Raw genomic sequence first — 17982 nt, 5'->3', positions numbered from 1 at the left:
GTAGATTCTTATGATAGCATTATCATCCATTAAAAAAACATGAATATGTCTGTAGTGCCAATTACCCATCAAAATCTACATCTTTAATCAGAATATGAAAATAGAAGTTGACCTACTAATCAAAAAATCGTATTTAGATTTTATATAATTGCCATTCTTTAATTTTTATTCTTATTACCAATTCACTAGTTATTAGTAACATTGAACAGTCATCACTGTGCGGATCGGGAATGGCGGTAATATATTTTCCTTCCTATTGTAGCATCTTGTGTTAAATATTGAACCAAAAAACAAAAACGTGTGTTAAATAAACAAAACCCCGCAATTCCTATCATATATTACATTTAATACCTTTTCTTTTTATTTTTCAATTTGTTTTCACAACGAGCACGTTTACAATGCTATTGGTACTCCCTCTGTCTCATATTAACAGTCGTTGTGGTTACTAAAAATAGTTATCTCAAATTATTTGTCATTTTAGAAGTTCAAGACAAAAGTAATTATTTTTTTCCTTTTTTACCCTTAGCAATAATTGTTCTTGAAGATAGAGATAACACATAAATAGAATAAACATTCAATGAAGAGAGATTATATCTTAAGACATAAATAAGAGTAGAATAGTCCAATCCCTTTTCTAACTAATATTTCTTAAGGGGCGTGTAAAAAAAAACACGACACATAATATAAGACAGAGAGAGTATTATTTTGCCAGCAGAAAACACATCATTAAATGGTGTGACCATCCAAATAAATTGTTGTTCGGAAATATTAACCATACAATACTCGACAAAACTATAGTAACAAATGTCATGCCCCAACCATAATTTTGTTTTAGGGAAAATGACACTATATAGCCGCTCTCAAAATAATAGCCAAAAAAAAATATATTCTTTTATATTTTTTGTATATATATATATATATATATATACACACACACGCATTCTGTTATATATACAATATATATTATTCAAAGCTAAGTAAAGGATGGCCCAGTCAAGTCTCTATAAACCAGTAGCATGATCGTATTAGATATGAGGGGATTGCCTTGTGCTGTTCCTATCCACAAAAATCATTCTGTATGTTAAAGGAAAAAAACAGACTTCTTACACCCATATAAAATGAAGAGAAAGTTGAGAAACAATTAGAGAGGCAGATTTTAGAAGCTCTCTCAAGAAGAAAGGAACCAAATCATAAAATTATGCAGTCTTCGGCTCAGTTTCTCCAGCCTCCAGCATCTCCCCTTCCTCCAAAACAAATTCAAGGCACAGCTACTACAACTAAAACTCTTTCAATTCCCAACCAATGCTGCAAATTTTCGCGCAGAGAACTTGCCATAGGTACTAATTCATCCTTGATTCTACTCTTAGGCTCCCAAGCAATTGAGCCATTGAATTTGTCAAGGGCAAGGGCAGATGAACTAACCGATAGCCCTGATAAAATAGAACCAGAAGAGCCTTCAAGAAAAGTCGATTATTGTTCAGATCAGAATGTGACAAAGCGAGCATTTCTTGAAGTATCAGTTGATGGTGAACCTATAGGAAGAATTATTATCGGGCTATACGGCGATAAAGCCCCGGTTGGCTCAACAAGATTCAGTAAACTTGTTAGTGGAGCAGCTGGGGTTAGTTACAGAAGAAAAGAGTTTGCGAGGATAATGCCAAATTATGTGCAACATGGTGGATTGAGATCATTTGGTGTGGATGCTGAACTTGCAAAGAACACTGGAAGAACTATGGAAATCGATAGCCTTGTCGATGAATGGGAGAAACAGAGTGAAGGGTGTCAAGGAACCAAGAATGTAGCAAGAAGTGTCAGCATTATTGTGAGGGACCCCTCAAAACCACCTCCGAAGATGAAGCTGGTTGCTCGAAAAGGAAAGCTGGAAATCGACCAAGAAGAACTGGGAAAAGATGTAAATGGGACAGAGTTTACCATTGCAGTTAAAGACTCACCTGATTTAGATGCCTCTGCCTTAGTCATTGGGAGAGTCTTGGATGGTATGGATGTTGTGGAGAGAATTGGCCAGGTCAAAACTGTGAAAGAGAATACCAGTTCTCCTTATTTCAGGTACTGCCATCTCCCAATCACCTAGCTGATCTGCTGGCTTTTATTGAAAATTGACACTAAATATGAAAACATATAACAGACAATCTGGTATATTTCAACAACTAATAGGAAGACAAAACAGTTTCCTATCAGAAATGTCACAGCATAGATAAAACATAACAGTTACCTATTAGGATAATAATACATAAAACTAACCCATGCAAAATCATTCAACTAAGGGAACCATACAGATGCATTAATTTTTTGGTATTATCAACAGGGTGGCTAAGTTGATAGGAGATAAAAGGGCTGTAGTTGCAGAGAGAGGCTTCAACAGACCTTACTCAAAGGTGATAATAACAAATTGCGGCTTGATGGATTGATCAAGATGCGGTTGAGAGATTTTTGTCCTCTTGATTCTGCTAAGAGGAAGAACTGCTCAAATTAGAAGTGTAAAGCAATTATGTACCAAACAAATTCACGATGCAATTTTCCCTCTCCTCAGAAAGTTCATATCAATGGCAACAATTATAGTGTCTTCCCCTTGTTTTACTTTCTCCGTCCAAAAAAGCAGATTGCAACTCTCTCTAAGTAATTAACAATAGCATTCACAAAATACATATATTGCTCTCACTTTGGAGAAATTATCTCAAAAGCGTCTTACTAATTAATTATCCACTACACAAGCTCACAGTTGTGACATACAGGTAAAATACAGGTAATAAGATGCAAAAACTTTTCTCCACTGGGAAGGTAATCTTATGGCCCAGTCTGTCTGGTGAATTTCCTCGGGGACCATGGGGGCTATATTCTAGCACGTGGTTAGCTTTGCTGATTTAACTTGGTCGAACAAGCTTCTTTCGCTTGGATGGAGGAGATGTAAAAAGCTTTTGCACTGAAGCAACAGGATCATCCCCCTGCACAGGAGCAACACAAGATAAATCATTTACTTTCTGACGATAGAACTTTTCTGAAATAAAAGTACATATAAAGTAAGATTAATCCTTTTTCTGGCAGCAAAACTATACAAGTAATGTAAACAAGGATAGAAGGCGAATATATAATCTCTTTTCCTGATAGTTAGACTATACAAGTAAATGTAAACAAGTACAATGGCAGATAGATTAAGCACAGAATAAGTAGCACTCATCCCATTACTCAGACCATCTGGTATCAAGAGATCAAAGGAAGCTTGTGCTTTTCTGTCTTATAGCAAGTTTGGCCAAGCTTCTTGGAGGCTAAAAGCACTTTTTTTAGAAGTACTAAACCCACCATTTCCTCTAACAATATATGCTAAGGGTCAACCACCAGATAGAACTCCACTGACACCATGGTAAACTATCCCATTAAATTCAAATAAACAGCTGCGACCAAGCAAAATTTCGACAAATTAAATGAGCTACAAAATCAGAAGCTCAAGTGATAAATCGTCTTCAATTATCAGCAAATAAAAGGATGATACTGACAGTAGAGTCTGATAAGTAACATCCCTAAGCCTGTTAAACTGATTCTCAATTTTGACTTGGATGTATGAGGATGCCTCAGCAGTGTTATAAGGGCATGCAACATCACCGTTCATCTTCGACTAATGATCTCATTTACTCCTCTTTTTTTTGTGATTTACTAAGAAAAATTAAATGGATATTGAAGTTGTCATGTTCATATAACTTATAAGTTGACTAAAAGCATAAGCAGACAGGGTAAAAGGAATGTGGAGTTCAAAATCGAAACCTGGACCCAGAAAGATAAATCTTCGTTCCAACAGAAGATAGTATACTATATATTTTCTCTCTGAATTATGCTTGGTCTAAATATCTCTGAGGTAAATAATGCAGCATCCAAATGGATTTTATTTCTTTTTTGTCCAAATGGAATTATTAACATCATTAGTTTAATGTGAACAATCTTGCCTTAAGTTCTCAAGTTATCATATCCGAACAGTACGCCCAAACTGTATTTCTCCAAGTCAAGGCCATGAAGAAATAGATTGTTGTTAAACGAATGAAAGGAGCATCATTTCATCAATAGATCTGCTAAACACCAAACAAAATATGAGTTTACATGTTAATTAGGTTGCTCTAATTAGCTACTGATGTTATCTGTTTCGTAATAAGCTAGCCTAATTACTACTACAGCTAACAGCATCAATCAAGAAAATTACTACTACAGCTAACAATGTCTTTATCCTTGTTAGTCAAACTAACTTGCTATCTTAGTTTACTTCCTCCTTACCTTAATCAAGGAAGATGGATGATAGCTGGACAAAGAAGAAGAAGATTCTTCATGACGCTCTAAAGCGGATAATGTTTGTTCCCACCCTGGTGGAAAGCCACCATTAGATGCAATCCAGGGGCAAAAATACCTGTGCAGCCTGAATGGATCAAACTCCATAGCTTTTCCTGAAAGGATGACATAATCTGTCAGTTACACTTGTACGCTCAACATAATTAGAGCAAAGAATGCACATAAAAAATGTACCTTCCTTTTTCTTTTCTATTGTTCATCATACGAATTTCTGCATGAAAATGATACTTTTGTGAAATTATAAATTGGTTGAAAAGAATCTGTTTTCCAAGCGTATATGTCTGATATATCAGCAAAGCAGACAGAAATACCAAAGAGGCAATGCGGTGCAATTCAAAATGAGTATCACAGAATAGGGAAGGGGCCTTCCTAGACTTGAAGCTAGAGAAGAATGAAAAACTTGGGTCAATGAGGTGAGGTCTTTGGATAGACAGCAGAATGAATATAGGTGTTGTATTACTGATTCATGGGCATAATAGCGAATACCAAAAGGAGGAAGAAGCCTAGCAATTCATATGGTCATTCTGAAAGATATGCAAAATAAGAAGAGACTGAACAGTCCTTGGACAGTAATGCAGGTAAAAACTGCAATTCAACGCAAGTATACCAAACTTGGACCATTTCATGAGACTGGATCCATATTGCTAACAAACTTGGTTCACCCTCCTATAGCCAATATAAATCAACTCCATGGAAAATTTTGCAACCATGCTAATGCAAATGGGCAAGCTTGATCAAAGAAAACATTACTAAACAAACTGAATTACCTCGACTAGGTGAAATGCCACGGATAAGAGGACGCACGCCAGCCATTATAACATCATGCCCATTGCCTTGTTCCCCTCCTTGTGTAACATTGTTGCCTTCAACCATCACTCTGCTCTCGCCACTTTCCCCTACACGAGTTATGACACTATCCTTGCTACTTGACCCAAAATCATTTCCAACCTTGTTCTTACAATGATCTGTGACTGCTGGATCAACCTTGTCCAAACTTTCTGCATTATCAGCCATTTCAGTGGTGTTGCCAGAAACTTGTGCTGCAGTCTTGTCGTTATCCAGTTGAGCTTCTGCTATCACTTCTGATGTAGACGTTGTATTTTCTCCTGCAGGAAACTCTGGGTTTTTGCCTTTCCCAGATGCGTTCTTGGTTACTAAATCATCCTTAAGCTCAGATTCAGCAATAAACCATGCTCTCAAATTCCGCCCAATGATTGGCAGAGAAATTTTTGCCCTGTAATTATGCGTTGCTGGAGGAGGACCACCTGCAATCGTTAAGTTTAAACTTGGCTGTCTTCTATCTAACATAGTGTTACCAGAAGTTGCAATGTGTCCTATGTTCTCTCTACTCTCATCACGATCATTGTTGCCGGAAAGAAGGTTTTTACCGCCATCGGTGAGACTGACATGGTCATCGTTGACCTGTGTGTATCCACTTACTCGTAGAAATTCCAAAGGCCGAGGAACCATGGAAAAATCCCATAGACCAATACAAGCCCCACAAAGCCTACAGTCGAGAACAACAGCATTTGGATTGATTATTGCGTCTTCAGAAGCTTGACTTTCATCATCTGTCTTGCTCTCAGAAGTCTTATCAGTACATGAACTGTAGACAGTAATAGTCTGATTCTTCCTGCTCAAAAGAGACTTATCCAAGAGATTGGCATCCTTACTAGATTGATACAGCTGATCCTTGCAGTCAACTAAATATGGCAGTCTTCGAAGTTCCCAGCCGCATAAACTAATGAGCTTTTGTGCCTAAACATGATTCAATATATCAATACCAAAAACCACAAATTGACAAACACAATTACTTCATCTAACAAAAGAAATTAAGTTAAAAATTAGCCCATACAATTTTTTAGAGTAAGTCTAACCTAAGAAAATTAAACTTATAGCTCGAAATAAAACCCTGCTCACCTCCCCCACCCTGTCCCTCCTTCCCAAAAAAGAAGAATGATAAAATTTCGTGAAAATTCTAAGATTGCTCCCGCCCAACCCCTCCTCAAACAGTGAAGACATATAGATATGTAGGCCAAAAATAAACAGCATAGTGATCAACTGGACAATGGATGAGACAAGTTTTGTTTGATAGCAGATATGCAGTTAGGCACCAGCTCTTGCCATCGTACTAATTAAATCAGAGAAATCAAGTTGAGTAAGGGTTAGCAGCAGTTTTGTACTCGTCAACATTCTCCTGCAATGAGAAACTAAGAACAATATTTGCTGGCTCATGTACACATTTTCTTTCATACCTGATAATATGTGAGAGAAGAAACTGGAGTGCGTTCATTTCTGGTGTCTTCATTTTGGGGAGTTCGTGTGGACTCAGGCTCATCACGTTCCACAGTTAAAGATTCTCGTAGAAATTGTTCCAACTGAGGCCTTCTCAAGCTAGCGACAGCCTTAGGTGAAATCACAGGAAGAGCAGCAAGCTGTGATAGAACAGAATGCCGTATTTTATACTGATCAACTAGCATAGCAGTAGCTGTAGGTGGAAAATCTGCTAGTTTTTCATCACAGACATTGTCAATCCAAGGGCAAAGTAGCTTGTGTCCACTATCCAGCTTCAAGCTGAATACCAAGGCCGCTTTGTCAACTGACGCCCGCAAATGGGAGAACCGTGAAATGAGAAACACAAATTCAGTATGAAATGAGAACGAGGCAACAATGACTTTAAGAATAATAGTAATATATCAGATGCCACAAAGATGGAAAAGATGAGCAACATACTTTGCTGTTGCGACCAAGATGGCGGAGTAGAGAAAAGCATACGTGATCCACATGCTTCACATGCAATGGTATCCATATCTACATTAATCCAACCTCTTCTAGCACAGTTAACAGAACTAATTGCCTGCCAAGGAACAAATGCATTGTGTTCTAAGATTTAGAATGTGGCAGAGTGGAAACAGTTTATGTGCAAACAGATAATACAGAAGGAAAAGTTCCTTTTTTCGAAGAAAAGATGTAGAGCTAACCTTTGCAAGAACATAAAGAAGAAAAAAGTGGATTATAGGAATGTAGAAAAGATAGATACTTTCTAAAGGAAGACCATAGAACTTAGAAACACAGACTATTTCCGAAAGAATCTTCTAGGATAAGGGTAAAAGCCTGTATAAGTTCAACCAGTCAGCTAGAGCAATTAGCTTTGGAATCGTCATAAAAAAGTATACTTCTCTATTACTAGAACAACTGAGCAAAAGCATATGGTTTAAAAGCATAGAAAGAAAGCTTGGTGTCTGTTCCCTTGAGACATTATATGTTACTTAGGCATAATGGGTTGCCTAAGTACTATTTACTGTAAGGATTAAATATTTAGAGGGGCACTAAAAAGAAGAGGAGGCACTAAAAATCAAACCTTTGGTTTAGCAAACCAGGTCATAGCCTTAAAAGTGGCTATCCTTGTAAATAAATCATCTCGGTCCCATGGTCTACAAGGCGGAGCTTCCCCTGAACTGTTAGTAGCAAATAAATTGTGCTTGTTAACTGCTTTGCCTCTTAATTTTGGATCCACTGATGCAAACGCAGATGACATATCCGGCCGCTTCTTGCCTCTTGACAATTGAACTCCACATGCGCTAGTACAGCCAAACCAAAAATGCCACAATTAAACATCATAGCCATTAGATGTACACAAATTCAGTCACCGAACAAAAAATTAAGAAATTAAAAAGATAGGGAAATAAGAGAACCTGGTGGAATTGGGCTTGGATTTGGGAGGAACCCGAAAGAGCTTGTCCATGGCCTCTTGAAACCGCTTCTCTGATTCTTCAGCCATTTCTTCTCTTTTTTCCACTGTCCAAATATGTACTGTGTGTGTGAAGCGCGAGTTTAAACAGTATTCACCGGCATCGAGGATTAATCGGTGAGGTTTCAGAAGACTTCTTTTGCCGGAGGCTTTAAGCTGGAAGGAACTGGGTATTGTCCATTTGATTTGAGAGAAAATAACAAAACGATTCCTTATGTTAAAGGTATGTTCAAAGAAGTCCATTAAAGGTCATCTTAAGCATGTCTGGTCCTTTAAGTTTATAAAATTTGAGCAGTGTCAGTCAAATATCTAACTAATGGAGAGAGCAACAACATTTATCTCTCTCTATCTATCTATATATATATACTAGTTTCTGGACACGTGCGTTGCACGTGTATCCTAATTTTTTTTTTAAAATAGTATAAATAAACAATATTAAAACATGTGTGATAAGTTGCACAAAATTTAAAAGAGAAAAATACAAGCTCAAACTTGATTATTGAATGCAAAATTAATAAGATAATGTATAAACTGCGAAGTTGAACAACTAAATGCAGCTAGGTAGGTACGATGCATACATAACAAACCGGCATAAATGTTACTATATGTAGCACTTTGACTTATCCAGCAAATACAGCACACGTAGGTAGTCTAAACGAATAAAGTGCCTTATGGAGATACAAATACAAAGTTTTTGGAGACATATTTTTGCTTTGAATATTTAAGACGTCAATATACAATACCAAAGGGATACAGAATACCTAATCTAATCTTTTAAGTATATTATAGAAAAATAATTATTTTAGTGGGGTTCAATTCCAAATGGAAATCACTGTTTAGAGAACTCAGTAGAATAATAGCAGCATGAAATACCAAAAGATTGTATCCAATTAAACTGCACCTTCAACAGTTCTTTGAAAGCCGTAACATTGTTAGATTTGATACATCTCTCGAATTGAGAGCACAAAAGAATAGAAGTCGAGTGTTTCCATTAGAGAGAGAAAAGAAACTTCTGGATATTTGTATTATCTGTTGTAAGAAAATAAATAATTATCTGTACAAAACAATAAGGCCTAGTTAAATATAAGATTGGGCCGGGTCCTATTACTGGCCCAAAGTAAAAATAAAAAAAGGAATCAGCCACTATCAAATGGGCCTAGTCCAACAACCCCTTTCAAGTTTGAAGGTGACACAACTCCCAGCTTGCGAATATGACGATGATGAGCAGGCCCAGGTAACACTTTGGTAAGAACATCAGCCATTTGAGAAGCACTGGAAGTGTGAAGAAGACTGATCAGGTCATCCCCAAGCTTACCACGAACAAAATGACAGTCCAACTCAATATGTTTAGTGTGTTCATGGAAAACTGGGTTTATTGCAATGTGGAGGACTGCATGATTATCACAAAACAAAGAAACAGGTAAAGAAGGAGAAACTCCAAAATTAGATAACAATCTAGTGAGCCAAGACAACTCTGCCACAGCCTTACTCATGGACCGATACTCAGCTTCAGCAGAGAAAGGGGAGACAACAGGTTGCTTCTTTGATTTACAGCCCACCAAGTTGCCCCCAAGAAAGATACGAAAACCAGTGACTGACCTGCGGCTGTCTGGGCAAGAAGCCCAATCACTGTCACATTAAATCTGCAAGGACAAGTCAAGAGAGTTATTGAGAAAGATTCCAAAGTCAGATGTGCCCTTGAGGTATCTCAGCAAGTGCAGGGCAGCCTGCTTGTTTGGAACACAAGGAGACTGCATAAACTGACTCAGATGCTAGACAACAAAACTAGGGTCAGGCCTAGTGTGTGTCAGAACGTTCAGCTTGCCCACTAGACTCTTGTACTCTTCAGGTTTGGGCAAGGGAGTTCCAACCTTATCTTTCAACTTCACATTCAACTCAAGAGGGCAAGTGACATAAGAGAAATCAGAGGAATGAAAGTCAGCCAACAAATCATGAATGAACTTTTTCCGATGAAGAACAACCCGAGAATCAGTGTATAAAACCTCAATGCCAAAGAAGTAGTTAAGAGAGCCCAAGTTCTTAATCTTGAACTAGTCATTGAGAAAGGACTTCAAATCAGCCAATTCACCTAGATCATACCCAGTCAAGATGATGCCATCTACATACACAGCCAAGATGACCAAAGAATCTCCAGAACCCTTGGTAAAAATAGAGTAATCATTTAAGGAATGAGAAAAGCCCTTAGAGCATAAGACTTGAGACAATTTAGCATACCATTGTCTGGAAGCCTGTCTTAAACCATAAAGAGATTTCTGGAGTTTGCAAGCCAAAGGAGCAAAAGAAGAGGAAGGATGAGTAACAGTGAGACCACGTGGCAGCTTCATGAAAACCTCTTCATCAAGGTCCCCATGTAAGAAGGAATTATTCACATCTAGTTGAAAGAGGGGCCAGTGTTGCTTAACAACTACAACACTTAGAGTTTTGACAGTAGACATCTTGACCACAGGAGAAAATATTTTATTAAAGTCAGTACCCTCAATTTGAGTGTCCCCCCTAACTACCGACCTAGCTTTATATCTTTCAATACTCCCATCAGTCTTATATTTAACCTTGTATACCCGTTTACATCCAATAGGTTTCTTGCCAGGAGGAAATTCAACAATGTCCTAAAGTTCTGTTACCATCCAAGGCCTCAAATTCACATCTCATGGCTGCCTGCCATTCAGGAACAATGCAGCCTAAGAGTAAGAGTAAGGCTCAGGAATATGAGGCTGACTAAGAGAAGGAGCATTGGAGACAGACCTGGAGGGATGAGGAGAAGAAGTAGATGTGCAGACATAACTCTTGAGATAACTGGGTGGATTGTGTGGCCTGGAAGATCTTCTCAAAACAGGAGGAGGTACATGAGGGATAGAAGCATGAGAAGGAGAAGAGATGGAGGTGGGAACAGATAAGGATGGAGGAGCAGTAGAAGGATAAGGTGAAGGGTAGGAAGGAGAGGAAGATGGAGGAAAAGAAACCTCATCAAAACAAGCAGAAAAAGGAAAGGGGAAGACCTAAGGTACAACATGAGAGGATTGAAAGAAAAGAAAAATGTGTTCATAGAAAATGACATCTCTTGATACAAAACAGGTGTTATTCTGAAGATTAAGGAGCTTGTAGCCCTTTTTGGCAAAAGGGTAGCCAATAAAAACACAAGGAATGGACCTGGGATGAAATTTGTCTTTGTGAGGGGTGGTAACAGTTGAGTAACAAAGGCACCCAAAAGCTCTAAAGTGGTGGTAAGTAGGAGTGGAAGAATGAAGCAATTCATAGGGACTTTTGTGATTAAGAAGAGGTGAAGGAAATCTATTAATCAAATAGGTGGCAGTTAAGAGGCAGTCACCCAAATATTTAAGCGGTAAGTTAGATTGAAACAAAAGTGCCCTAACAGTCTCTAGTAAATGTTTGTGTTTTCTTTCCACAATACCATTCTGTTGAGGGGTGTGAGAACAAGAGGTTTGGTGTACAATCCTTTTTTTTTGAAAAGAAAAGGCAACCAGAAGAACTAGATCCCAACTCCAAAGCATTATCACTCCTAACAGTTTGAACTTTAGAGTGGAAATTGGGTTTCAACCATAGCAATGAAAGCTTTGAGCAATTCAAAGGCATTGCTCTTGGCTCCCATTAAATATATCAAAGTAGCTCTAGAGTAGTCATCTACAATGGTTAAAAAATACCTAGAACCATCATAGAAAGGAGTAGAATAGGGTCCCCAAGTATCTATGTGTATTAGTTGAAAGGGCTGGGTGGAGTGAATAGAACTATCAGGGAAGGATAACCTTGTCTGCCTAGCTAAAGGACAAACTGGACAATTGAATGACTATTTGGAAGACAGTTTGCAATTAAGACCATAAATGCACTTCATTTTAGAGAAAGGAATGTGGCCAAGTCAGTAATGCCAAACAATATCATCTTTATTCATATTATGCAAAACAGTATTGGTATTTACAATGGCAGTATCATCAGGCACAAAAATAGGAGCAGAAACTGAATTAAGCAAACAAGAATTAAGGGAATTAGAAAGAGGTAAAGTAGATGATGTTGGAGGCTTGGAATTCTAAAACAGTTTGTAGAGTCCATTGTCTAATCTACTAAGAACCACTGGCTTCCTCACTGAAGGGCCTTGTAGGGTACAAGCAACCTTGGCAAATTGTACAATATCATCATCATGGGAAAGTAATTTGTACACAGAGATGAGATTATATTGAAAACTAGAAATATATAGCACATTATGAAGAACCAAGCCAGGGAACAAGGTTAAGGATCCAATATTAGTGACCTTAACCCCATACCCATTAGGGAGAGAAACAAGGTAGGGTATAAGAAGTGTTTGAACATTAAAAAGCAAATATTTAAGGGAGGTCATGTGGTCAGATACCCAGAGTCTATCACCCAAATTATATTATCTATCTTAGTCAGCATACATGCACAATAAGACACACCCTTGGGAGGTAACAACTCACCAACAAAGCTGGCAGAAGTAAGATAGTTGGTTGAGGAAGTAGATGATACCGATGGAGACAGTTGAGATTGCTGAAGGAGTAACATTAGCTGGGAATATTGGTCCTTGGTAAGACCATGAACTGGATAGGACTATTCAGGAGCAGAAGCACCTTCAGAACCAGCTGACATAGTAGAAGCACCAGAAGTATCCACTTCAGCATGGGCAGCAGACCTTCTGGGAGGAGGAGATCTATTTGATTTGAAATTTGGAGGAAAGCCATGGAGCTTGTAGCACTTATCAATATTATGTCCAGATTTCTTACAATACTTACAGATAATAGCAGACCTATGAGGCTCAAACGATCCCTTAAAAGTGGCACCAGACCTTTGAGGTTCAAAATTTATTTTGGGAGAGGGGGGAGGCCTGGATACACCAGCACTGAAAGAAGCAGAGCTGGAAGCAAATTGAGTTCCAACAGAGACTTGTCTCTGCTTCTCATCAGATAGCAAAATCCCATATACATTACCAATGGAAGGTAAGGGCTTCATCATGATATGTTGCTTCTTGTTTAGACATAAGTGTCATTCAATCCCATAAGGAACTGGTAGACCTTTTGTTCTTCATCTTCAGTAGCCTTACCCCCACAAGTACACATTCGAACTCTCCCAGTAGACAAAGATGCAATATCATCCTATAGTTGCTTAATTTTGTTAAAATATGATGCTATGTCTATGGACCCTTGGGAAATATGAGCTAGTTCATTCTTTAGCTCAAAGATCCTAGCACCATCAGCTTTCCCATACTTCTCTTCTAACTCAATCCAAATATCCTTAGCAAACTCAGAGTATTCAACACTCCTAGATATTTCTTTGGACATAGAATTAGTCAGCCAAGAGACCACAAGGTCATTGCAGTGTTGCCACTGTCTGGCTAGAGGAAAGCCTTCAGGAGGTCTCTGAGAAGTACCATTAATGAAATCTAGCTTGTTACGAATAGACAAAGCAACTAGGACATTACGTTTCCAACTCCCATAGCAACTTCCATCAAAAGGACTGGAAACTAAGGAAGTTCCTAGCACGTCTGATGGATGAACATATAGAGGGTGACAAGGAAGGGTGTAGTCATATTCATGGAAAATTAGGCGTGAGGGAGTGGAAGAAGTCGCATCAGCACTGGTGTCATTATCGTTTGTCATTTTTAAGCAGATTGTCTATTAGCCAACACAGTACATACGCATCTACGGATCAAATAGGCATGCGATTCACAACAATGATGAATGAAATGATACGAGGTTACCCAGCTCTTTTCGCGACCGGAAAAGAGGAAACGACCTTCAAACACAAACGAGAAAGAAGAATCTTCGGCTTGACAATAGATGACTTCGAAACCCTACCTCGGGATGAAAATCACGAAATCCTCAAATCTCATCACCAATCGAACAATTTGAGATCACAAATGTTGAAAATATGAGAATCTAACTAAGAAATCAAACAAAAATCAGTAAAAAACCCTAGACGAGTCGAACATCATCTGGAACGAAATACTGCTCTGAAATTGACGAAAACAGGATCGATCGGAAGCGAAGAACGTGCCATAGAAGGATCTATGCTCTGATACCATGTTAGTTTTGATACATCTCTCAGATTGAGAGCACAAAAGAATGGAAGTCGAGTGTTTTCATTAGAGAGAGAAAAAAAACTTCTGGATATTTTTATTATCTGTTGTAAGAAAATGAATAATTGTCTGTAGAAAACAATAAGGCCTAGTTAAATACAAGATTAGGCAGGATCCTATTACTGGCCTAAAGTAAAAATAAAAAAAAAGAAATCAACCACTATCAAATGGGTCTAGTCCAACAAACATAAAGAAGAATTAACAAGGAGAAGGAAAGACTTCTAATAAGAGGAAGAGGAAAACCTATTTAAGTGGCAAAAACCAATAGGAAGAAAAATAAATAACATAAATTTGACAATAACTTATTTATTATCACCAGTACATGATTTACGTTCATCATCGTTAGTGTTGAAGCTTCAGCTTTCGAAGATTAAATCAATAATGTGTAACAAAATAGAGGACAAATAAAATCTCAGCATCTAAAAAGGAGAAAAAAGTGGACATAACAAAGATAATTCAGTAAATGAAATACTTATTGAAAAATGGAATTGGAACGCACATATATTTGAGTAATTAGACAACCAATATAATTAAGAAAATAGTTTGATGACTTTTAAGAGAAATTGATTTACAATAAGAGAATGACCAAACACAATTAAGAGAAAATTTAATTATATATATATCTGACAATTTCATCACATCATACCATGAAAGGTCAAATGTTAATAGAGTTTCTCATTAACTGATTATGTTGGGTTCTTCAAAACCTGTTGAAGAATTTTTTTTTAACTCATCAGGATAAAGAAAGATTTTTCCTTTTATTCAAAAAATACAAATTGGCAGGAAAATATAAAAGAACACACTCAGACAAGGCTTCTAACAAAAGTTTCGACGATCTCTATAATTAAGTTTTAACAATAAGGAACAATGATTTAGATTCCACCAGTTAGGACCCATGATGAAGTAACAATTAATTAATCTTTCCTCTTTACAATTTGGTCACAAAAATCCTAGTCCACTTTTTAGTCTGTTGGTATCACAAAATATTTTTTAAAATTTAATAATTCGTACATTAAATTTTAAAAACATAATCCACTTATCCTGTATAAAAAGAAATTGTTAGAAAGACAAAGATGGAAAGAAAAAGCTCTGACATTAGCAAAACACTTGCAAGAAGTAACAGAAGAGACATAGATGTACCTGATTTGATATTTATAGTTAGCTTTGTATGTAAGAGATGATAACCAGATATAAAAAAATCAAAAGAAGAATGTTTCTTTATGAAAAAAAAAAGTTTCTTTCAATTATAGTGGTTTGAATAAAGAAGACGAAAGTAGTTGCAAGAATTGAAAAGACTGTGGTAGTACAACTTTACTAAGGAAGAGTTGAAAGGGTGAATCAGTACATCTTTATCATTTACTTTGTTCATTGTATTTGTCTTTTGCGCAATTGTCTTTTCATTTACCTAATTATTTGTGGTAGATTAGTACATATATTATCATTTATTGAAGGGTAAATTTACTTTTTGGTATAAAAATATTATAGGAGTAGGATATAAAGGAAGGATAAAATGGCCATCTAAATTTTTATGGATATTTTGGTAACGCGCAAATCCAATGCCAAGCACTAGCGCCCAGCCACTGGCAGATCCAAATAGTGTCGTGCGCGCCAACAGTAATGCGCGCACAGACCCTGATGCTCAAGACAAAGTTGCTGCCATCGGACTTGCTTCCATCATGTAGAAAACTAAGTCCTTTTCATTGTAATTATAGAGTAGTTTTACAATATTTTCCTTCAGTGTGATTTTATAGCTTTCTTAGGTCAACTCATGTAACTTTGGTTTATTTTTTTTTAAGCATTATTAAAGGGGGGACCAAAGCATTCAAACATTCAAGCATTCAAACAATTCTCTGTACTGGTGTCTCTCCCCCGACAATGCATTGTATCTTGTAATAGCTTTCATCATCATCAATATAATCATCAGCTTTCATCATCAATTGCTCATTTTTCCGCTGCTCAATTGCTCACGATATTAGTTTTTCCGTACGGCACTGACAATCTAGTCTAGCGTACAGAGAGAACCTCAGTTGGCACATAACAACTGCACTGACATCGGTTGCTTAGCCTTACGTCGCCCTTCCAAGGAACTTGAACTTAGCAAGCTAATCATTAGTGTATTTATGCTGACTCGTGACATAACCCTCAGGGGTTTTGGAGATTTCCAGACCCAAGAAATAGTGGACTGAACCCAGATCCTTGATCTTGAACTGATCATCCAAAAATGACTTTAGGGAGTTCATTTCAGTGAGATCATCTCCAGCTAATCATATATCATCAACATAGGCGGCTAATACTACCAAAGAGCTAGAAGAGGATTTGGTGAAGAGAGAGTAATCATTGAGACTGGAAATGTATCCCCTTGAGAGCAAAGCCTAAGACAGTTTAGAAAATCACTGCCTGGAGGCTTGCCTAAGGCCATAGAGAGATTTCTTGAGCTTACAGACCAGGGGAGCTGAAGAAGAAGCAGAGGAGACATTAAGACCAAGTGGAATTTTCATATAGACCTCCTCATGGAGATCACCATGGAGAAAGACATTATTAAAATCCAACTGGTACACAGTCCAATCTCTCTTGATGGCAAAAGTTAAGAGATATTTAATGGTGATGAGCCTGATAACAGGGGAGAAGGTTTTAGTAAAATCTATGCCTTCCCTCTGAGTATCACCTCTAATAACCAACCTTGCCCTGTATATTTCAATAGACCCATCTACCCTCTACTTAATCTTATAAACCCATTTGCAAGGAATGACCTTCTTATTTGGGGGAAGAGGGACAATGTCCCAAGTCTGATTAGCCTCAAAAGCATGAAATTCTTTTAGCATGGCCTCTTGCCAAGCAGGATGAGATGCAGCCTGCTGGTAGAACTGAGGTTCATGCATGTGAGCTTCACTAGATGAGATCTTAGAGTGGGCAAAATTAAAGGATGAGATGACAGATGAACAGATATAATCCTTAAGATAAAAAGGTTGAGTGACAGTTCTAATGGACTTTCTTAAGATGGGAAGATCAGAAATAGTTGAGGTGGAAGTAGGAGAGGTAGAAATAGGAACAGAGGAAACAATAGGAGGTGAAGTTGAATGGAGAAGAGGAGAAGTGGGGAAGGACTCGGGATGACTAGTAAAGGGAGTAACCACAGGAGGAGGAGCTGGGATATCCACAAAAGTGGGAGGTAAAACATTGGAATGAGAATGATTAAAAGAAGAAGAATAAGGAAAATTATGTTCATGGAATACCACATCTCTAGAATGGAAAATAGAAGAGTTAGACAAATTGAGCAATTTTATAACCTTTCTTCCCACATGGATATCCTAAGAATATACATGCAATATCTCTAGATTGGAACTTATCCTTGCCTACCTTAGGGGAAGTAGCAAAGCAGAGACATCCAAATGATTTTAAATGATCATAGGAGGGTGGATGACCATGAAGCTTTTTAAAAGGGTAAAGTTTGAGAAGAAGTGGTGAAGGCATTCTGTTGATAAGGTATATAGCAGTTAATACACATTCCCCCCAAAATTTCAGTGATAGTTTAGATTGAAACAGTAGGGCTCTTGAAACTTCTAAATAATGTTTGTGTTTTTTCTCCATAACACCATTTTGTTGTGGAGTATAAGGGATGGAAGTTTGATGTAAAATTCCTTAGGAAGCAAAGAAACTGATGGCTTCAGAGCTACTGCCAAGATCAAAAGCATTATCTGATCTTTATGTGTGTATTAAGGAATTGAAGTGAACCTTTACCATAGAAGTGAAAGCTTTAAGA

The 17982-nt window shown here is 37.5% G+C and overlaps 3 protein-coding genes across 3 annotated transcripts; 1 reads left to right on the top strand and 2 right to left on the bottom strand.

The window, feature by feature from the left end:
- The first annotated feature begins 1057 nt into the window (after nucleotides 1-1057).
- Nucleotides 1058-2598, top strand: LOC107806339 (peptidyl-prolyl cis-trans isomerase CYP26-2, chloroplastic-like). Its single transcript, XM_016630481.2, has 2 exons — nucleotides 1058-2067; nucleotides 2327-2598. Exons 1-2 carry the CDS (start codon nucleotides 1199-1201, stop codon nucleotides 2427-2429), a joined length of 972 nt encoding a protein of 323 aa, XP_016485967.1. The 5' UTR covers nucleotides 1058-1198; the 3' UTR covers nucleotides 2430-2598.
- Nucleotides 2324-8321, bottom strand: LOC107806325 (uncharacterized). Its single transcript, XM_016630465.2, has 7 exons — nucleotides 8046-8321; nucleotides 7712-7931; nucleotides 7084-7207; nucleotides 6606-6949; nucleotides 5118-6108; nucleotides 4279-4445; nucleotides 2324-2963 (listed from the first exon to the last, which is right to left on the bottom strand). Exons 1-7 carry the CDS (start codon nucleotides 8129-8131, stop codon nucleotides 2883-2885), a joined length of 2013 nt encoding a protein of 670 aa, XP_016485951.2. The 5' UTR covers nucleotides 8132-8321; the 3' UTR covers nucleotides 2324-2882.
- A 4918-nt stretch (nucleotides 8322-13239) lies between these two features.
- On the bottom strand, nucleotides 13240-13743 carry LOC142179798 (uncharacterized). Its single transcript, XM_075250674.1, has one exon. It carries the CDS (start codon nucleotides 13741-13743, stop codon nucleotides 13240-13242), a length of 504 nt encoding a protein of 167 aa, XP_075106775.1.
- Between the last annotated feature and the right edge of the window lie 4239 nt (nucleotides 13744-17982).

The sequence above is a fragment of the Nicotiana tabacum genome, chromosome 4, assembly GCF_000715075.1.
Source record: "Nicotiana tabacum cultivar K326 chromosome 4, ASM71507v2, whole genome shotgun sequence".
Taxonomy (NCBI): domain Eukaryota; kingdom Viridiplantae; phylum Streptophyta; class Magnoliopsida; order Solanales; family Solanaceae; genus Nicotiana; species Nicotiana tabacum.
The sequence above is the reverse complement of the archived record's forward strand: the minus strand, read 5'-3'. Positions and strand labels throughout refer to the sequence as shown.